Here is a 23,458-nt window from a genome sequence, read left to right as displayed (position 1 = left end):
TGACAATAAATAGAAATTATGCTTTGACTAAGGAGAATGTAACATTTTAACCAATGACAAATAGTTTAATGGCTAATGACATATTAAATAAAGGACAAATTTTAAATATAAGTGCAAGTACATTTCCTTGGGACTTTCAAAGTCTTGGTTGAGAATGGATTTCTTCTGATGCCTTGATTTCAAGTGTTGCAAACTGTGGGGTAGACATACAATTTCCAAGTTTTAAACCTTCGCACCTGTACTTCTGTGCTGCTACATTCTATGCAATAAAAATTAATAAACTTACTGTGTGGTTGAAGTCCATTTGTACCTACACAGCTGAAATGTGGTAGCTTTAGATTGTTCTTTATTTGACCCTAATTTCATTCTTTCTCCTTTGGCTTTATTAAAAAGGATTTCTTCTGATGCCTTGATTTCAAGGCATCAAAATCAAGAATGCTCTAATAGCCAAGGACTAATTTGGGAAAAAAGGCATGTCCATGGCATCACAGATATAGAAATGCTATGAATATTAAAAAAAAAGCCCAAACCAAACAAATCCCAAAACAAAACCAAAAACCCCAAATGAAAAAACAAAAAAACCCCAAACACCACACTCCCAGCACTTTAATAATGGAAGTCTTTTCTTTGGAACTATTGTGAACGGGTATCAGCTTCGCCAAGACACCATTGTGAATGAAAATGGGATAACAAAGCTGTGACGTTCAGAAGAGCATTTCCTTGGAAGGAAAAACTAAAATTCCGCATTTTTTGGGTGTAATATATTAGCCATTCCTACTGTTGTGTACACAATTGTAGAAGTCAATGTAGAGGAAATCAGTAGTTAACAAAAATTCTTCTGTTTTCCCCAATTGTAGTTGCATTTGGATAGGTGCTTTAGGAATGTTCCTCTCAAAGGACTAATATCAAATAAATTGGATTTTGTGTTCAACCTTTGCTTTAATTATTAACAATAATAGGTGAGTAAGAACGTTTCAGAAATTAAATATAACCTGCACCCAGACTCTTCATTTTGGCCATTGAATGCTTTTTCTGCATTTGATGGTGTATAGACAAAGTTTTTTGATGGTTCTTTTATATTCTTCCGTACTAAAGATGACCTGGAATAAGAGTAGAGTGCTTAGGTGTTAATGATGAGAGAAAGACCACAGTTATACTTCTGCTTGTTGGAAATTGATCGGAGAAGGCTTGTACATTGTATATTAACAGCAAGTAATATATATTAGGTTTAAACTAAGTACTATAATAAATAATATGTAATATAATTTCCCTTCTTTTGAATGTTATACTAAACTTTATACTAAAGTGAAATAAAGAACTCAAACCTCAAGGGCTAACAATAAGAGTCAAACAGCCAGAGTATTTTGATATGCATACAGCTCCAGCTGCATCATTGGGCTTTCTGTTTTTCAATTTACCCGCTTCATCTTAGCAAGTTATTTTTGGCATCTCTTTCCATTAGTTGGCATTCATCCCTTCGTTCTGTGAATCTGTAGGAATAGTCACACATGTTAAGGGGGGGAAAGGCAAAAAAAAATTCAGGAAAGGAAAGAAATGAAAACTTCTGCTGGTGGACAGGTTGAAGAGATAACAGGTTCCCCATATAGAAAGCTGACAAAAGTTAGAAAAGTAGTGCTTCTTTTTCCAGCCTCTCTCTATCTCTGTGCCTCCTCTTTGTGGAGATGTAGCATCTGTGGATGTAGGTGAGAACTATTCAGTCTCTTTGAAGCTGTGAGATGGGTTCCGGGTTTGGAGCTTCTGTGGCTGTCAGGAGCCACATGGGGCTGGTGACAGCTTTCAAGGCCAGACACTCAGGCATGCATAGATAAACACAAGGCGTTTTTTCTTGGGTGCCAGGAAGGATTCAGTATCGGATGTTGTGTGAGCTGACATCTTGTCCCGATTTTTATCATGTTAAGCCTGTTTATAAGAGCAGCATATCATACCTGTTTTCTAACAATGTTTTGTCAAGTGTCTCATTTGCATCTGTTTCTTGGAAAGATGCTGTTTTTAGAGGTGTAATCAAATAGTTTTTTCTTTGTGTGACATCCTTGTGGATTTATTTGCTCTTAAGTCAAGCTTCTGACCTCTGTCAGGCATTTCATGTTTTTGTAGCTCTTTTGTTCTCAACAAATTCATGTTTAGCTGTTTGCTCCCTTGAGCGTGCTGTGTGTTACGTATTGGCCCAGTATGGAACTTTTTTTTAAAAAGTATTTTTATCATGTGTTATATGGAGAAAATTCAGCCCTAAATGGATTTTCTGTTACAAGGTACTGTAGAATCTGGATGTACTTAGCACTTCTCGGTGGGAAAGCTAAGGATTCGGTAGGAAGCATGTGATGAAATGGGAAGAACCAGGTGTTTAAAGGAAAAGCTAATGAAAATTGGATAAAAAAAAAAAGTGATATTGTCGCAACTTACAGACTAGAACTTAGTATTTTAATTTTGAGATAAAGTCAGAATGACTTCACACCCCTCAGCCCTTTTTTTAAAAATTGATTCATGTGTCTCAAGGTAACACGAGAACTTGAATGCAAGTATTTCAATTGTGTGTTATCATTTGATTTTATGAAGTGATCTGGTGCATAATTTATAAGGATAAAGCCCATCTTAAAACCAATAATAGACAAACTTGCTGTAAAAGTTACGCATGTGTTTCAAGTAAAATGTACACAAGTCACGTATTTTAACAGTGTTATTAGAACAGCTTCACTGACAATCTTTTATGTATATCTAAAATGGTACTCTATGTATATGCTTCAATTTGTTCTTTCCTCTTCTGTCACCAGAAGCATTTTTATTTTATGCTATAGTATTGTAAGACTAAGTCTTCTAGGAGCGACTTTTTTCCTGCTTCTATAATTGTTGTTGGGAAGGGCAGGGTTCTTGGCTTGCTTTCTTCTTGTTTTGGTGTTGAACCACCAGATGAAAGCATAATGTGAATTGATGCTTTAACAATAGCCACGCGCAAGGGTCAGACCATATGCTTTTGGACTGGTAATCATGAAAGCTTGCCACTACACCCAATAAGAATTCTTGCATAGCCTGTTTCAGTTGTAATGTGTGCTGTTTGTCACTGGCAAAATGCTAGTTGAGCTCACTCTAGTGAAAAGTTAGGACCAGAATTTTCTATGATTTTTGGAGCAGTCTGAGATTTTGGAGGACTGTGATACTGGACAGCAGCCAGCGTTGGTGCAGAAATGGAATTACCACATAGCCAGGGCTAATGGATTGTGATGGAATTGACTGAACTCTCAGATGTGCAATCATCTGTTTATCTAACAGTTTCCGTACTGAAAGCAATTACCCTACCACTTATGAAAGCAAAAACAGAAACTAAGGCTGTGAGAAAGTTCAGAAGGATCCTATATGACGTCACAATAGAGTAGAGGAGGTTATTAAATACAATAAGAGGTTATTAAATACAATCCAAAAGGTAAAGTTCTGTGTCAAATAAGGAGAGTAGAACAGAACTTAAATCCTGTAAGGCTAAATGCATGGAAGCACTTCTAAAAGGGAGTTTGAGAAACAACTTGCAAGAAGTATAAAAACTAGCATTAAATGCTTTCTATCAGATATATTGGGAGAAGGTCATTGCTGAAGGTTCTGTAGGCCGAGCAGACAATCCAGGTGTAAAAAGACCCGGAGGGGATAAGATTCTGTCAGAGAAATGTAAATAATTCTTTAATTTGTGTTCAGCATTCAAGAATGTACAGAAGTATTCACTCCAAAGTCCTATATTATGGAGAATTAGTCGGGGGATCTGTTTCAAATAAGTGTTATGTTGTAAAACAAAGATGTTTTGTCCTTGGTGTGTATTTTTAGTTCAATGTCCAGTGCTTATTACATAGTTTGTAAATGGTGTGCTTGTCTGTAACAGTAGCCAAAACTTGAAGCTTTGGCAAAATGATTGTGTGAGGAGGTAATAAACTAATGCATAAGATCTGTTTCCTTTCAACCAGTGACGCAAATAGATGAGACCCGGTAAAGCATACTTGTTCAAAAGTACTGCACGAGGACTAGTGGAGCAGTATGATGCACAGTTGGAGATCACTTGCCTTTGAAGACTTGGGGCTTTCGTCATTATTGATCCAACACTGGAACTTATAATCATCTTCTGGGGTGGAGGAGAAATACGTAATTTGTAGATGTATTTAGTTAAGGTGGATATTCCCTTTTTTAAAAAAATCATAAACTATACAAAATGCCATTTTTCTAGTCTTGTTCCTATGATATGCTTACCTTGCCTTTACTTTTTCTGACCGATTCCTGCCTTTTTGGCTTTTAGAAGAATATAGCTAGTGATACTATTACTTATGATTTAGTGCTTGTTAGGTTGGGGATTTACTTGACACCGGATCGTGGGTGGAATTGAAACTTGTTGCAGATGCGTTAGGGCTGCGGGCAAATATCTAAGCTGCTGACTGCCCTGCTTGGAGACTGAGCTGACTCTGTAGGGTGTGGAGAACTACTGGAGGCGACCTGAGAAATTGCTGAACGTAACAACCAACAGTGTGAGAATCTGACAGAAGTTATAGATAGCACCCTATGGGATGCCTGGATGTCACAAGCCGTAAAGGGGGAGTTGTGTGAGAAATGTATAAACAGTGCGATTGAATGGAGGCGAGCACTGGGGCCACTTTGGAAGGTGTAGTGTTACAAGACCAGCAGTGCCTACGTAATCATTCTAGAAGTACCAAAGTTGGGTATAGATGTAGGAAAACTGGAAAAACTAAGAAGAAGTAATTGGAGTGGTTTGTTAATTTGGGGCAGAGAAAAGGAGGTAGAAGGGTGGTGGAAAAAGAAGATCAAGTAATGAGAAAAAGGGTAAGATATGCAACCAGGGTTCTGTTGGGGGGTACCTGTTGGGAGCTTGTGCTTGATCATCACAGCTGGAGTCTGACAATGAAATAAACCTGTTAAGACCATACCATACAAGTCAAACCTACTTTGGCTGCCAGGAGGACTTAGGGGAGGAGGGCTTCCTTGGTTGGCAAGGGGACACCTGCATGGGTGGATCAAGAGTCCCATTATCGCTGGCTTAGTGCCCCTTCCAGGCCTTTTGTGGAGTCACCACTCCATAGCAAGATGGGTATCAAAATATCTGATTTATGGTGCCTCTGGTCATTTACTGCCAATACTGTTAGACTGGGTGATAGTTCTTGCTTTTGACAGTCATTGAGAACTTGTACTGGACTTACTGTAACATATGATGTCTGCTTGCTTCATAAGATAAAATACTTTTCTAGAGTGGGATAAATCTTTTAAAAAGAATCTAATAAAAGAGCAATCATGTTTAGAAAGGCAAACAAATTTGAAGTTTTTAAAAAGTCATTGGGTAAACTGAGTAATTACAGTTCGTGACAGCAAAATTGCCTAAATTACAAAATTTGTTTAGAATTAACTTGGAGTTAGAATTAACTTGATACTTAAAAGAGAAAAAGCATTCTTTCAACAAAAAACTTAAAGATAAATTTTTCTTGTGAGAAGTTGTTATAGCAGGACAACTGGGTTCAAAGTTAGCTAAAAATAATGAAAATTCTATGGGGGAAAAAAAAACCCTGCAAAATTTGCTGTCTAGACTTAATTTGTAGAAGCCCTATCAGCAGTCTGGTGTTTGTAAGTTAACAACAGAAAATAGCCCAAACTGTAGGAAATTAACATGACAGCAAGAATAATTGCATTAAAGTGTATAGTTTGTCCTTAAGGATTCTGGTGTATTTAAATGTAGTTTGATGATACACTGGTCCTCTACAATAGCTTATCTTTGTGAAACTGAATAGATTTTGTTTTTCTGATGGCAGTTCTTGTTACAGGCTGTAGATCATAGAACAGTAATGAGCATTTGGACTTCATGTAATTTTTTTTTCCTTTCTAATGTACATTCTTACATGTTAATTTTAAAACATCTGTGGTGCAAAAAGTTGTTAATTTTATTGTTACAGTTTGATATAATTAAGAAAGCAAGAGAGCATCAGTTTCTGGGATTATTCTGAGATAAAGAACAAATACCAGGTTCCTTTGAAAATATTTAAAATTATTATGTAGCTCTTTTTTTTTTTTTTTTTTTTTAAGCTACAGTTCTGTTTTAAAGATAGTACCACTTTTTAGTTAATAATTCAAGGTTTCCTTAACTGTACAATGAATTCTGTTGGCCAGCAGTCAAGACAGGTGTGGAATTTTGGTTGGTGGTTGGGAAATCTATAGGGATGAGGGCCAGAAAGGAGGAAAATAAGGAAAAAGTAATTCTGGAGAAAAGAGTGAAATGGATGAATGGGACTCAGGAGTGATCTGTAAATAGGAAGTAGAGGTTAGGAAATTAGTGTTAGAAGGGATGAAGGTTTTATTTTGGTTTTGTAGTCGTGCTATTATCAGGAAACCTTGGTATAAGAGTGAACTTCATCATTGTTACTATTTTGCATGTACCTCAGTAGGTGCTCCTTCTGAGGTACCTCTGTGCTTAAAGAAGGGGAAGTAAAGAGAGTTTGGTGCCTTGCCGTATCTAGATCTTCTCTGAAGCTAAAATGGCTCTCAGTCTGCCACTTTGGGTTTCCCTGACCAAAGCTCCCTTGTACTTTTTGTTTTGGAGTTGGGATCCGTAAAATTAGCTTAAATTTGTTTCTGCCTGATAGTGTATGTTTTTATTTCCAGATTAAAGAGCAGGCAATAATCTGTTTCTGCCATTTAATAATGAGGGAGGGGAAGAACTGGCATTACAATTTTTGTGTGAAGAATACTTGCTGTAAATGGTCAGCCTGTTGGATAGGGATGGAGTGTAAATAAGAAAGAAAATAAAATGTAATCAGTTACAGTGAGTGTAGTTATGTTATTAACTCTGTAGCACATTTAATCTTACTGTTGTCATAGGCGTGATGGATAGGCTACAAGTACAAGGAAATGCAAGACTGAGGATTCTTGTGTTTGCTAGAAGTCAAGTCAGTGCATATTTGGTGTGTTCTTATACTTTTTCCTTTAGTATTTGGTATTTTATTCAAGGTATATGACTGAATTTATCTTATAATAAGTTATGCTGAGTTATATTCAGTATAATCTTCCTAAATGGTTAGTTGTTTTGCTCTTTTGGTACCCTTACACAGTAATACATGTCTAAATATAGTTTGTACTGACAGAAAATAACCTTAACTTATTTATGTACTCTTACTTTAACAAGGTGTCACCTTGATGTCCTTATATTTCTTCTGCTATAGGAAAGATTAGTTCATTTACAAACAAAACTATAGAACAAACCATGTCTTTAGGTAAAAAATTTATTAGGAGATACATCTTTTTCATTTTTTCCCATGTCAGTGTGTTTTGACTTTTTCAGGGGTTTGAAATGTAGAAAAGAAAAGCTTCTATTAATTAAGCTTGGTTTTGTCAAATACAGTAGTATTTTAAAGCTTATGGATGAAAGACAGTTTCATTCATGTTATAAGAAAATCATCCTTTTTCTTTAGCCTGGATTCAAGACTTGTGATATGATGGACTTTTAACATCTTGTTTCTTAATATTTATTCTTTTTCTCTGCTTTTCTGAGTTTCTGCTCTGTTTTGATCCCAGTGCAACATCTGGTAACTGTTTTTGCTTGGATTTTTGTGATGTGGCCTCACTGTTCTAAGTGAGATCCCTGAGCAGCCGCTGTAGTGTTGGCTAAGACTGCTGCCCAAAGTGAGAGGGGACACCTAACTTGGTGATTGCGTGTGTCCAGTACTGTAAAGTTTTTCTTACTTGAACAATTGTTGGTAAGCCCATGCCTGTTTAAAATAGTCATGACTGGTTTGAAGTGACCACCCTGAAAGTGCTCATCTATGACCATACCTGTGACCATAGTAGTCGCAAGACTATTATGCAAATTTCTGCTTCCTGCCAATTTTCCTCTCTCTGTATTTTCTGTAAGAAAAAGACATGGAAGTACAAATTCATCCAGCTGTTTTTTTTTTTTTTTGTCATGATTTAGTTAACTTCATGTTAATGCTGTCATCTTATTTTAAGACAAAATGGATTTTGCAAGTATCATTTTTACTAGCAAGTATCTAAAATAAAAATAGGGCCTCTTAATGATCAGGTAACTTCCTACTGCAAACTCCAGGTTACTAGAGCTTTTTGTTTGCTTAGTTGGTGCTTCTTTGAGAAACTTTAATTGCTAATTACAATTTCTTTTTTTCTGTTTTTGCATTAACTCTTCAGCATTGATACACTTTTTAAATCTGATTCCTTGGCATATCTTAAATATTTTTTAAATATTGTACTGCTTCCAATGGACTATGTTTTCATTCCTGGTTAAAAATAGTTGTGTCTAGAAATAATTTGCTCTATGATAACATACCACACATAAGATGATAATTTGTATTTCTTGATATTATAGATGCACATTTCTTTCAGAGTAGCAGAAGAGGGGTGGGGGTGGAAGGATGAAGACAGGTGTCGCCAATAGGAATCCTTGTCTGAACAAAAAATAAAGAGAATGTACATCTATAAATGGCCAAAGTCAGTCAGTTGTGGTATTCACTCACAAAGTTCTTACTCTAATTACTGCCTTCTGTGTTTCATTTTCTAGGGGTGGGTAGAGAGACAGAATGTTTTTAAAGTCTTTGTTGAAGGGTAGAATTTGGAAAATACGTGCATATGATAGAGACCAAGTTCACTGAAATACACATGGTTAATTCAAATATACATGTAATTAACTGGAATAAGTATATACAAAGTAAAACGTAGAATTTTGTGATTCTGTATTCTTTAGCAGCTTGATATATTAAACTTGTGCAGTTTTAACCCATATTTTCTACTCAGAGTGAGATGAAAAAGAGCTACAGGTAGATATCTCATAAAAATTGTTTTAGGAACACTGTTAAGCATCTTTTGTCTTTACATTTTTTCATATTTTTGTTATAATTTTTTTTTCACATGATAAACAGTTTTCACAAAAAGTGTGTGAAGTCCCACAGATTGTTTTAGCTGGGTATGATATCTGACAAGCAGCTTTCAAGAGAAAACAGTACAAGGTGAAGAATGAGAATATGGCATGGGATTAAATTCCAGCATTCAGACATAAAGTATCATTCTGTTTCTGTAACTGCAGATCTCATTTTTAATTAGGATCTGTGTAAGCATATTATACGATAAGACTGAGCATGTCTTGCCTGTTAATATAAGGCATGTATACTAAAAAGTAATGCTGAGAAATAGTCCAGAAAGTTACTTTATCACACTCAGTACCTATTATCATAGGTATTCCTATGGATAGTAATTAACCAGTACTTTATTAATTTGTTAGAATTGCCATATAATTCTGATTTCATTGGAATATAATAAGACATGATCATTGTTGTAAACAACTTAGTGCTAATTTGAATATATCTGTGTATATTAATCGATAATAGTTTCCTTAGTTCTCATGAAATACTTCTCTGTTAATAGAAGAATTACGGAAATTGAGTTGGTCTGGCATTCCCAAACCGGTTCGTCCAAGTGCATGGAAGCTTCTTTCAGTAAGTTGTGGGGGTTTTTCTTCTTCCTTTGCATTTAGTAGTAATAGTTTTTTCAAGCGTTGTAATCTGTCAGTGATACTTGAAAACATTGTGTCTTGTTGCTGAATTGTAATGAAAGTTCTGTTCTTTTGCTCAATTTCAAGATTAATTTGTCAAACTGAAAGGATGGGAATGAGAAGCAGTAGTAAATCATGTCAGCTGTGTATCTTTATTTCTCAGCCTAGCTTTCTATGAAAGAAAGGCTTATGTGATAACAGTGGCCTCTTTCAGCCAATTTTGATGGAATGGTGGAGAGTTCAAAGACGAGTACATTCTTACAGTTTTCTTGAAAATAGGCACACAGTAGAGGAAATGAAGCCTATTGGTGTCCTATGAAAGACTTCATTCTGACTTCACATTAAAATAACTACAAGAAAGGATTAACACTGTACTGAAGAAAAGCTGTGATAGGATCTTATGGATTTTTTGCCTATTTTTCTATAGTGGTTTAAGACTAACAAATCTGAACTGCTGTGGTCAGTTACCTGGTGGCATTGGCTCTCCTGATGTCAGACCTGTGAGTCAGTTCAGGGAGACAAGCTAATTCAAAAGCTAATCACTTTTTTGTGGTGTGAGTTTTTGGCTGGCTGAGGTCTCTGAACTTTGCCTGGCGGTCAGAGGATTTTGCAACGGCAATAGCTTGGGAGTAGGTTGACTAAAATACCATGGAACAGCACATGGAGGTGTTTCAGTTGGGCATCAGAGACAAGCTTGTGGTAATCTGGGATTCACTGGGTTTGGTGTTACAGAATTGGGGTTTTTTTTTAGTCTCTGTGTTTGCACTATATTTAAAAAGGTTTTTCTGCAAAAATACAATGTATGCCTCATAGGAGTATTTTTCATGTCAAACTTTTCAGCTATAATACTTGCAGTGGCAAATGGTTGTGTATTTTAGCTGTTGTTTGTCTGCTTGTGGTTGGGAGAAGAACTTGTTAAGATGTTTGTATTAAAAAGAAGCAAAAATCTCATGCTGTCTGCTCTCCAGAGGCTGTGAAAGACACTTTATCAGCAAATCTTCATGCATTTAAGAACTGTTTAAAATTCTGAGTTATACACACAACAGTTTAACACTATTGAATTTTTCAAAGAGTAGACTTAAATAGCTTTGCTTTTTATAGAATAATTCAGCGGGGAATGCGAAGTATTTACTTCAGACTCAGACTGAGACTGATTTCCAGTGACTGAAAGAGTCTCTCTTGCTGATGAGTTCTACTAAATTTGCAGCTTAGTTCCTTCTAAAGCTAGATGCAGATGCAGCTTTTTAATGGTGGATATTCAAATACCCTGCTGTAATTGAAATTGAACATGCAGTGCACGATTTATTTTAGTTCTGTTTCTAAAGCTGTTGTTTGAGATTTTGATAATAAAAAAAGCATTCCTTTTTTTTCTCTTGAAGTTTAGGATGCCTGTTTTTAAAACAAGAAAAAACTACGGCTAACTCAAAATTGACTTTGAAACACAGTAAACTAAAGCATAAGGATAGGTTAAGTTCTGAATCGGGCGACTGACAGGTTTAGAGACTTGGAATGATGTGAAAGTTAACTGCAGTCACTTTCTCACTTTTAAGTAAGAGCATCAACTTTCTGTGAACTTCAACTTCATTCTGTAAGTTGATTTTAGTTTAGCATTCCTTAGATTCCTAGTCTAGAGAAATTCCTGTGTCGAGCTCCCTTGTTCTGTTGTTTTAACCACTCCAGTTCAGGATCCATTTGAGTTCAATTCTTATCTTCGGCTGTCTTGCCATACCTCTGTGAACAAACTCTCTTCAGGTTATTTTGATTTTACTTTAAGAATTAAGTGGATTTTTTTTTTTTTTGAGTAAGACTTCCAAAATTGTGGTGTCTGTTATTGGTGGTGTGGTTTGTTGGTTTTTTTGTTTTTTTTTTTTTTTTTTGCCACCAAATAGCAATATTTTGAAAGTTCTCAGCTTTTCTGATGTAATTCTTACCATGATTTCTTACCTACAAAGTGATTCTCTATTAATACTTTTTGGGAACCTGAAGATGAGTTATTTAGTAAACGTTGCTTTTCTATACTATAAGGCAGTAGCTTCTTTCATTTTCTTTCTGAAGTGGAAAAGGAAAAATGCTCTGAGTATTTGTGGTTATAAACTCCATGATGCTTTTTTCTAATGGTAATTAATTTTTAAGTCACATTAGTTGTTTAAACATGTTACCTGCTGCTAATGCACGTCCCAGGTAAGAGGGTGTAAAGTGATAATCTTTTGTGCTATAAGCTGCTCTGGGGGCTATTGGGGACATAAGTGTACAAAAGCAAAACTGCTTTGGTTAAAGATCGGTTGCAAAACCAAAAAAATATAAGAAAACCAAAGAAATCAAAGCATAATTCAGAGCTAAATTAAGGCTGAGTGTGTTTGTTTTGGAATTCTTCAGAAGTCTTACTTAAAAAGCCCAAACTATGACTTATTTGGGGAACTGAGTAAAATTGGTAGTATCTGAGGCAGAAGTTGATTGTCTTGTTTGTAAATTGAGCAGTGAGGTTGGAATTTTAAAAATATGATTTAAAAAATTGAACAGTTGAGATATTTATTACATAGGCAGAAGGTTAATAATGTTAACATGTTTGATGAATACAGTTTGTCAAAGGGAAAGCATATGAAAAAATACAATCGGGCTGTTGATGTTATGCATACGTACTGGTAACTGTATAAAAAGTGACATGATTTACTTTTAAAATCTAGCAAAAATGTTAGGTATACTGTACCTAAACAGCAAGCAGAACAATTCAGGCTCACTTCTGTTTTGAATAACAAAACTAAAGATGTGGTTGCAAAAGCCTTTGGAGGAAATTAATGAATAAATGGATTAAACTCTCTACCAATTTATTCCCTGGTGATATTTTCAAGCCTTTCCAACTTTTAAAAATAAAACCTAATTTGTAAAGTGAACAGGAAACAAGACATGTCCAATTGAAAGATTACTTCAGTCTTTGAAACTGAATAATGGCAAAAAGACTTGCTGAGAAAATATTGGTATCCTTCAAACAATCACATTTGATCTCACAAATGAATTCTTTTCTAATGGAACTAAGATATCCTTCAGGAAAAAAACCCAACTGTTGAGAATAAATGGGAGGCCGAATTCAATATTTAACTTAATACAAAACACTGGGACAGGATATTAAATGTCAGACTGAGTCTTGAGGCAAAAGTTAAGCTGGTGCAATTTAAAGTACCTGGAACCAGACACAAGTCAGTACATCTTAAAAGATGCGGTTTTGCCAAAGCAAATACCTCTTAGCTGAAATGTAATATAGTTTGTACTTACTCTGTTGTCATCTTTAAGTAATTAAAATACACGGGAATAACGTTTTAAATCGTTTTAATATGGAGATATTTTCAAAAAATCTATTGATGTTTAATATTTTTTTATTTTTCTCTAAACATTGAACAAAACAGAAGTTATAGAAATGGGATATGATGTTGGATTGTTGCAGGAGAGTAATGGAACCTATATCCCTATTCTTAGAGCATTTAATTTTATTGTATATTTAGCAATTTTAGCATGTTAGGTTCACCCCTTCCATTTTTGCTTTTAGTGTTTAGGACTGAATAAGTTGTTTTTGTAGTTAAATGCACAGTTACTTGCAGTGGCTATGGCTCACTGTATAAGTGCAAATATGTGCTGCACTTCTAGTATAGGATTTTATTGATGTTACAAGGATTTTTTTTTTTTAAAGAATCTTAAATCTGGCATGAGTTTGATTTCTCTGTATTACGAATTACCATTAGTATGGTGATAGCAGTTACTGTGGAAGGAGAGCTTTTATAATATTTCCAAGAAATATTTTAATTTGACTGGATTAGTGAATAATATGCTTATTAGATTTTTCTTATATTGTCTTGGATGTCCAGATCTGTTTCAAAGCCATCTGTCTTTATAATCATGCAAAGTATTTTTTCAGGACTGCCATGTAAAATATGAACTAGTTTTCTTTTTGCAGTGGTACGGGATATTGGTGTTGATTGTTTGCAATGAAGCTGCTTACAAGAAAGCATTAACTATTCCTGAATGTTCAGGAAAGTTTTTGGTAGCCAGTTGCATGAATAATGGTGTTTCTAATAAGTGAATTTTATATAAAACTGAATATTTAATAACATTCATGATATTTCCTTTTGTAAAATGCTGAAATAGTAAGCTGAGCTTGTTTTTTAAATGGAAAGTAGGTTGAGGTGCCAGAAATGAGGATCAAACTGGACAAAAAAAAGACAAGAATGGAATTTTTTGGGGGGGAAGATTGGGTTTTTCAGATATATATGAATGAGCTCAATGAAGAGCCATTCAGATATATTTTGTACTTAATGCAACAATGTATCATGCATATCTGACACATGACTTCCTTAGTGTGTCCATACCTTATTTAACATAAGATACTATTTATAAATTGCTTTTGGGAAAGACTAAGGAAATGTATAGCTAGTGTTCTTACATCTAAAAGCCCAGTCACTGGTGCTATTGAGTCTTTTTCTGTGAAACTTTTTATAACCTGTTGAGATGAAATGAAAGCTTGAAAATATTTTTTTTTCTCATCTGAAACAGTGAAATAAAGTAGCTAGAATGTTTTCAAAGCTTTTGAATTAATACTCCATTGTATTACAAGTGTAACCATAATTGAAACATATTTGCTACTGTATATCCTTCCTATTTGAAGGCAACTGAGATAATACTCATTTAGTTTAAAAAATTTAATGAAATTGCTCCAATAATGGCCACATAGGAATGCAGAAATTAATTAACTCGTATAACATTACATTTATCTGAACTTAGTATTTGTTCTTTTCTTTTTCGAAGGCAAACATCTTAGAATTCTTGATGAGAAATTGCTTTTTAAAGGTGGAAAAACTTGAAACTTTTTCTTAAAAAAAAAGCTGATTTTAGTAACTTGTTTGTATCTGAACTTTTGTATCAGTTGGAATGATTAGAAAACTGATTTGCTAAAGAATTGTTCAGGTCCACGTAGGGCTGTATGGCACTACATCAGTTTATTAGCTTTCCTGTCACTGGTAATCAAATTCCAGCAGTGCTTTTTTAAAGCAAAGAGTAATATCCTTTTCATTTCACTGTGGTTTTTTTTTTTTTTTCAGGGATATCTTCCTGCAAATGTGGACCGAAGAGAAAGCACTTTAAAAAGAAAACGCAAAGAGTATTTTGCATTTGTTGAACAATACTATGATTCCAGAAATGATGAAAATCACCAAGATACCTATAGACAGGTAGGATACCTATTGAAATGACTTTTAACTACAGGACATCTACTAAAGAACTTCGATTATTTTTGAAGTTTTCTACTGTTTTTCTCTATTTTCTTAATCTTACTTGATAGGCAGCTCTCTAGTAAGTTTTTTTACCTACATTTCAGAAGCAAAAATATGAAATATTTTGGTGTGACATTCAAAATAGTGGCTTTCTTTTAATGTCCGCTTTAGTCGTGCCATGTGGTGCTGCTATTCAGTGCTGCCATGTTTTTCCGTTTAAGAATAGTAGGGTTTTCAAATCTTTGATCTCCCGTACAGATCCTTCCTCAAATGAGTGAGGATGGTCCAGGGAAAGTATGACAGTGACTGTTTCTTACTGGCTCCATATTTCTGCTTAAGAAGCTGAAACTGTGTATAATGTGCAATAAACATAGGCGTGTCAAACTTTCTTACCCACCCGGATAAGCAGATAACTTTTCTTCAAGTTTTATATTAAAATGAATAGTTTGTGTCACTCAGTATAGACTAAGCAATCCTACTTTAGCCTTCCTTAGGACAGAAGAAGTTGAGATCTTTCTTTCAGCTTCAATCTTCAAGCCTGATCTTTAGCAGCAAGAAGTATATGTGATAGTGTCAACTGAACATGCCTTTACAGAAGTAGTATTAGGTATTCACTCATAATTACCCTGAGGTAATGAGTATTGTCAATATGACTATAATTTGCAAACAATCAAAATGGGATATAAGGATCCTAAAATGTGAAAACAAAATGTATCTCTATATATGTTTTATTTTGCTTCGTTGATAGATTAACAAGGACTTAAGGATTTGGCTATATGTTTTGAAATGCAGTAAATCCATGTTATTCCAAAAATAGCGATACAATGGCATTATAACTAATACTGTAAAACCACAAGTTTGTTTTAACTACTATGTTGTTTAAAAGTGTGCTGTTGGTTCCTTTTACAGTATTCTTCTTTCTGTCTAATTAGATCCATATAGATATTCCACGCATGAGTCCTGAAGTTTTAAGACTTCAGCCCAAAGTAACAGAGGTAAGAACGATATCTAAAGATTTTTTTTTTTAATAATTTTATTAATGAATCTGATATCACAGCATTGTTATTAGTTAATTTGACAACACTTGCTATTTTGACTTAAACTGGCTTAAAAAAGTCCAAAACATGAGGATATATAAATATAATCTAAGAATACATGTAAATATGAGTAGTAAAAGGAAAGGCATCTCATTAATCTCCTGCATAAAATCTGTCAGTTTTTTCTTCCATCTCGTGCCTTTGAGTTTTTGTTTGGTTTTTTTTTTTTTGCCTTTTATATATTTTGTTAATAATGTGTTTTTGAAGTAATCCAGAGCATAGTTCCCATGGTTCTATGTATTTGTCAAAATCATTCAAGGTCTGGAAGTTCGTATCATAGTCTTTCACTTGGGAAATTATCTTTTTGTGAATTTGACTGGTTTGTGTGTTCCTTATTTGGTTTTGGTTCTTTCTAAGTTTTATATGTTGAGTACACTATTTAAATTCTTTTACTGTGGTAGCAGATATACATCAATTAATGACAAATATGTTAACCAAATTGCTCTATGTTGTTGGGTAATTGAATCCCACTTTTCTTTCTAAAGTTTATAGGTCATAAATAGTATAGATGGTGTGAATCGTCCTCTTTCAAATATTTCTTTTAATCTTTCAATTACTTCTCCTTTCTAATGTTTCTAGTTAGACCTTCAAATATACTTCCACGTAGATCCTGTTAGTATTGTTATAGAGCCACACAGAACATCTTTTGATAGTTCATTAGATGGTATGAGAATTTAAATGCAGAAATAGCTTTCATTTGTTTTTCTGCTCTTGCAATTATTTGTTTAATGTAAATGCTCCTCCACACGTTGGAGAAATAATTTTGAAGAAATAGCCTATTACATTTTTTTGAAATAAAGTGGTATAAGAATACTGCAAATTCTCAAAAGCGGTTATGATTAAAGCTTTGGGGGTTTTGGAGTTCCTCTGAGGTAGCAAAACCCACAAGAAATTCACAATCTGCATTTAGGCTAATGGATTCTTCTCTTTACGTATTTGAATATAGTTCTTACTGTTATCATGAATGAAAGTTAAATTCAAAGCAGAATAATTGATTGGTGATGACTTCTCATGAGATGTGTAGTGGTTCATAGTAGAAAAGTAATTCCAGTTTCTGTTGCTGGTTTGGAAATCAAGAAGGGAACCTTTTGGGAAGGTGACCTTTTTAATGAGTCCTATTTGAACACAGTGATGAGTGCTGTATAGAAACTTTAATCAGTCTGCCTTTCAGGTATTTGGTGCTCATTTTTTTTCAATTCAAAACAGTAAATGAAACTTTATGAAAACGGGTAGGAAATTGAAAGCACTATTTCAGTGTGTTTTTGTTGAATTTTTGATTAGATGCGTTTGGGGTATTAAATCTGGTGTGCCAATCACTGAGTGATCCTGCCTGCTCAATAATATTAAAAAAAACCCAAAACAAACCCAAATGAAAAACCCAAACACTCCCATTCCCCCTTAGTTTTCATACTTGGATTTTAAAAAAAGCTTTGAAGTCCATAGGCATCTCTATTTGCAATGCAAACTATGTATATTATCAGGTTCTGAGGAAAGGTTGGTGGTACAATTTTGGGGGTTATTTGACTTGAAACATGCCTTCATGAAAAGCGCTATTGTTATAGTTTTTACAATGGGTATTTTTTGATAGCTGTTACTTACTGAATTAGTGATTTTTTTTTTTTTCAGGAGTTTTTCATTTAGCCTAGTGTGTAACACTATTCTACATTTAGCAATTGCTATTTAAATAGGTTTTTCTAGTCACCTCTATCTGATATTTGTTTTCAGGAAAGTTATTTGTATTTGTAGTGTGTTAAATGTCCTTTATTTGAATTGAAACACAGAATAATAACATATCATACTGAAAAACTAGTGTTACTGAAACTAGAAATGGCAACTGACAGAAGCAGGAAGGATGGCTGTTAGCTAACTAACCTAGATAGGTTGCAGTTTTCCAATAACAGTGAAAATATGACATAAACAACTGTAATTTCATAAAGGTATAACTTTGTAAAATGTAAAAGCAAGCTTTAAATGACAGAACTTGCGGTCTTTATACAGTTGTTGATAGACGATGAAACCCCACTGGCTATTGCTTGATGGGCAGAGGTTGGAGGTTTTTTTCAGTTTAATATGCAGTGACGTATTAAACATGCGGTGACAGGACTAGCACGAAGAAGAATTTATAGCTAAGGGAATAAACATTTTGGCTAATGAAAACAAGAGGCTTTTATGGAGAATTTGGTAAATTTCTTTCCTTCTGCCTAATCTTTGCCCCAAAACTGAATCTTAATTGTAGCTATAATGGATCAGACATGAGCTGCATTAGGGATTGTGTTTCAATGCCCATAAAATCTTTTTGTATTTATTGTTGTTGATCGTCTCTCTTGTTCTGTGGATTTTCAGCATGCCAGGGAGATGTAAAACCTGGAGATTAAGGAAAGTTGATTCTCAAAAGAAGCCTGTGGGAGAAGGGTAGATGCTGATGTTTGGGACTTGTTTTCAAAGCAAAAAGTGCAGATGTGTTTCAGCTTCAGGGAGCTCATGTGGAAGCCTGTGACGGGACTCTCAAGCATCCGGATGCGAGTCATGTCATGTATGCCTAGACTTTCCCTTACTTGAAAATGACTGTCAGAGGACTTTTAAACTAAAGAAATAAGATTTTATTTAACTGATACTGGAATAGTGAATTTCTTAATCTAGCAAAAACTTGAAGTGAGATTGAATAGAAATAATACAGGTTTCCTAAACTAAATTTCCTCTCCTTACTGTGGCCGTTCAGGGCAGGTCTTTTATGGGCTTTCTTGAAGCCTGAGCATTCATTGACTTCTGGGGTTGCAGCATACTATGCAATCTCCTAGGGGTCTGTTTTTAAGAGCGACAATAGTCCTCTGGTTTGGGCTCTTCTGCCTCTGCTCCGCTTACCTGCCTCTGCATTCTGCCTTCTTGGCAGACCTTCCAGTGAAAGGGCAGAACACATAGCAGCTTCCACTCTGCTGCTTATTTGCAGCATTTTAAAGACGTGTAGCACATTCAGAAGCAAATAATTGAGAGGAAATACAGCTTGTCGCAGACCTAAATTGTGTCAGAGATAACGTTAAGTGATTTCCCTGCTCCATACTCTTCTCATGTTGTCCTTCCCATGATTAGATACAATGTGGCCTTAGGACCTTTTGCAGATCCTAAGCGAAATACAGTTTACGGAGTTAAGGGGGTGAGGTTATGTGATACAGCAGGCAGTTGCCTTATTTCTGTATTTCTTGATTATTTTTTTTTTCAGACTTTTTATTAACCAGTGTACATACTTCTGAAGTGTAAAACCCCACACTGCAGTATTAAGCAAGCTTAACTGTTAAGGAATCTCTTTTTATGGGCATATTACTAAAAAATCTAAGCTATATGAAGTACTTCTTTCTGTTAGTTAAGAATAAATAGAATACTGTATTGATAAAATACTTCTTTCAAAGAGGTGAAAAATCATGGGAAGATGTTTTAATATTTCTGTCTCTTGAGGAAAGAGGAATTTTATATTATTGGAAAAGTTCCAGTGAATAAGTGCTACTTTGTTGTAACTGCTGTAACTGAATTATATACTAGATTGGTTTTATCATGTGCTAATACCCTGAAAATGCTTCCTTTTGAAGAACTGAGAAACTTACTTAGCACTGGAAGTTAATTATGAGTACCAGTGTTCATTTATGCTTTTGTATGCATATTTTTATACTAGTAACTCTATGATATTACATTCATCCTTGTATAACTTTCAAGTGTCTTGTTTAAAATGTGCTCCTCACTTGATAAATTATCTGATAGTTTCTTTAACTCTTTTTCAGATCTTTGAAAGAATTTTGTTTATCTGGGCAATACGTCATCCAGCCAGTGGATATGTTCAGGGCATAAATGATCTTGTCACTCCTTTTTTTGTAGTCTTCGTTTGTGAATATATAGGTAAGACTTGTCTTAATACTGAATTATGAATTGGTGCTGGTTTTGGAACTGCCTCTTCATTTTAATCTGAATAACGATTTGGATTAGCTAATCAAAGCATAATTTGACACATGATTTTTATAATACATTTATAAATCTGTATAGTTCTATTTAAATATATACTGAGAAGCAATCAGACTTTAAGTAGTCAGTGGAGTTCAGGAATCTTTCAGGTTTTTATTCTAAGCAACCTCCCCCGCAACAAAAACCAACCAAACAAAACCCTCTGTAGAAGTTGCAGACAGTGTTCCTTGTTTGTCAGATCTGGAAGCAGGGGAAGGAAGCACATTCTAGCATTTGCTTTCATCTTGATTTCTAGTTAAGAAGTGTTCACCACTCCTGATGCTTTTTTTTCTTCATAGGTGTTTTTATTCTTCCTTTCTCTCTCTCTCTCTCTCTCTCTCTCTCTCTCTCCCCTAAATCACGTTTTTTTGTGAAAACTTTAAATTGTACGATGAAATAAGCAGGTTTTAAAAAAAAAAAAAAATTATCAACCAACAGTGACAAAAAAAACCAAAACCACACCAAAACAAGGAAAAAACCCTGTGAAACAAGGAAACCTTTTAAATTGGTGGTGGGGGAATGAAAGTAGAGGGAACCTATTAAACTGGGTGTGTGGCTGAAAGAATGGCAACCTGCAATTAGGATCTGAAAATTAAGGCAGTGTTAGTCAAATTTTTCTGGTTAAGAGCTGTGCTTTTCTGGGGCTCACAACATGACTAACAATAGTAGCGTAAACAGCTGTGTTTCTGTTGCATTTGTGGCCTTATATGTGAATATACTTTTTGAAAACTTTTATTTGGTAAACTCTAATATTGGTTAAATGCTCATCTCTTACTAGAATATCATTCATATCTTAAATTTATATATCAGTCTTTATAAACATTAAGAGTATGGTTTATCATTAACAATAATTCATTAATAATTTGGGTATAACTGGATATAAAAGGTAAGGTGAAACAGTAAAAATGACAATGTTAATCTGGTTTGAATTAAAATTGTTTTCCTTGTATTTCTATTTGTGATGCACACATACAATGAAAATACACAACTCTTACATGTAAACTCGAGCAACGCGTTGTCTGGCTACTTCAGTGAGGCTGTATATAGTGGATTCTTCCCATCTTCTCTATGTGAGATACCCATTGGTGTCTTAATCCAGACAGGTTAGATTTAATGAAGGACAGATTATCCTTGTGTGGATGATAGACTATCCATTTACTCATCTGCATGCCAGCACCTCTCTTGCTTTGTTCATTTCTTGTTTCATAGAGGGACATTTTATTGCTTAGCAACTAATGAGAACTACTGCTGCTTTCTCCCTAATCACCTCTTAAATAGGGTAGAGGCCTACTCCTGAGAGTACTTGCAGTTTCTGCCTTTTACTCCCTCGTTTGACAGATAATGAAAATGTTCTTAATGATCCTAGAACAGTAGGGTCTCTAGTAGACTTTAGGGTTGTTAATTGAAATAAGAAGTTCAAATGAGATGTGATTAGAGAATTGATATTCCATGTTAAATAGACCATTTAATTAATATGGTAAATAAGTTTGTCTTTACCACCAACTTAGATTTGGGACCCTGGTGATTGTTAATGTATGTGCCAGTTTGTCAGTATTTTTGTATTGGAGAGCAAAGCTGTTCCAGTGAGTGTCCAGTGAAGAAAGACAAAACTCAACCTAACAACCGTAAAAGATATTTTGCTACTGAAAATGTATGAAACTCAGAAACCTGTATTCTAAAAGCTCATTTAAAAAGCTAATATCTATATAACAAGAAAAATACCAAAATGAAGGTATTTTCTTCAATATAGTAGTGTTCCTGGCTGAGTGCTAAGAGCAGTTATTTCCCCCAGTGACATACAAAAACTTTCTAAGATTTGTCTTTAAATAGATTTTTGATTTGAGTCTTTCTAATATATTGAAGTTACACTGAGTGATGCATTCAAGTTAGAATGAATAAGGGTGTGCATTTTACTTAAGCTGGGTATAGGAACATTAAATTTATGAAGTACCTCAAAAATATGGAGATTTGTAGTAAAATTATAGAAGGATTCAAAGCTCAGACAATGGATTGTGCTTAAGTAATTTAGATAGAAGTAAATGCAGAATTGCAGGAGTTTCCGAGCAAAAATGTTTAAGCTATTAGTGTATTTAATATTTACTGTAGTAATACTCTATATTTGCCGTTTAGATCTCATTTCCTGCTCTGATTTTAAGTGAATATTGGTTTGTACCTTAAATTGCTTTATTTATTGCTTTCTTTTAACTGAAACCGTTGTGTTGCAGTTCTGGGTCACTTGGTTCCTGATTCATGCCATTTAAAGTGATAATGCCTTTTATTTTAGGTTCTTTCTATAATTAAGAAAAAGAAGTCCTAAAGGATTATTAAAGAGTAATACTAAATTATTATTATTAACAATGCCATTAATAATGAATCTGTGCTGATCAGATCATCTGATGGTGTGTCCTGATAATGTTCACACGCAGTTGGAGTTTTGTCAAATAGTTTGGTGGGAGGAAAGCCATGTTTATTTTAGCTTTGTGACAACTGAGAGAGCCCTTAATGCTTAATCTTGCATAACAACTGTGTGACATATTTATTCTACTGATGGGAGTCTTTCTGCTCTGCTAAAGACATCAAAAAACTGTTTGGAAAAATGTTGTTAACAGACTTTTTAAAATAGAAATGTCATGTCTGGAAGTGATCATTTACTTGCCTAATAACTTTTTTTGGCATTCAGATTTGAATGAAAAAGTAGGTTTGTGGGTCTTTTTGTAAGGACCGAAGTCATAGATGTTTTGATGGTTTAGTATGGATTGAATTACCTAATTTTAGCACATAGGTTCACACATTTCAAATAGGTTGACTGAATTAGGAATTGAATATGTTAAATGTTGATCTTTCAACCTTTCCAGCAGCGTAGGTATGATGAAAGTGCAATTTGTTAATATCTCCTTAGTTCCCCACTCTGCAATAAAACTAGAATCCTGTAACATTTTCAACAAGATAAAACTTGTTTGTCAAACCAAGCCAGGAGAGGCACAACTGCAATTAAAGGGAATTTCGGAGCGGGGTAAGTACTGGCCCCTGCTGGAATACAGTAGAATCAGATTAGGATTTCTGGTCTAAATTAGGAGGAATTTAAACCTTAATTTTCTCATCCCAGGTGATTGTGTATGTCAATCTTGGCTTTTTTTTTTTTTTTCCCTCCGTGAAAAAGTCTAGAGATCAGTAAGCTTATTCTACCATAATATAACAGCTCCTTTGGAATTTCAAACATTAGTGGTATGGGAGAATTTCGTGCTTACGTCTAACCTTCTGCATGACATAGCACGGTTAAAACAAGTGTTGGTAGAACAAATGCTAATTACTGTCGGGGCAGTTCCTATGTGTCTGTAGCATATTGGTTTGTGTCAACATGAATCTCGTTCATGTAGATGAAATTCCGGAGGCATTTTTGTTCAATGAGATAAGATACACCATGTGATTGCTCACTGTTTGCTGATGTAATGTGAACAAGGACATTTTGCACTGGATTGCAAGTCCTATTTGAAGTTGCCACACGTGTTGCTGTCTTTATACACCTTCCTGTTGCTCTGAGTTCCTGTTGCTCTACACTATTTCCAAATACT

At 34.6% G+C, this 23,458-nt stretch overlaps 1 protein-coding gene across 1 annotated transcript in view; it reads left to right on the top strand.

Annotated features, from left to right (window-relative positions):
- TBC1D22A (TBC1 domain family, member 22A) overlaps positions 1-23,458 on the top strand; it is a gene marked incomplete at its 5' end in the record, with an annotated part of 176,622 nt that overhangs the window by 19,183 nt on the left and 133,981 nt on the right. The window contains 4 exons of the mRNA XM_009883220.1: positions 9,418-9,488; positions 14,632-14,760; positions 15,735-15,797; positions 19,670-19,784. Coding sequence (XP_009881522.1) covers positions 9,418-9,488; positions 14,632-14,760; positions 15,735-15,797; positions 19,670-19,784 — 378 coding nt within the window. The remainder of the gene's footprint in view (positions 1-9,417; positions 9,489-14,631; positions 14,761-15,734; positions 15,798-19,669; positions 19,785-23,458) is intronic.

The sequence above is a fragment of the Charadrius vociferus genome, unplaced genomic scaffold (genome assembly GCF_000708025.1).
Source record: "Charadrius vociferus isolate BGI_N301 unplaced genomic scaffold, ASM70802v2 scaffold363, whole genome shotgun sequence".
Classification (NCBI taxonomy): Eukaryota; Metazoa; Chordata; class Aves; order Charadriiformes; family Charadriidae; genus Charadrius; species Charadrius vociferus.
This window is presented reverse-complemented; position numbering and strand designations above follow the sequence as displayed.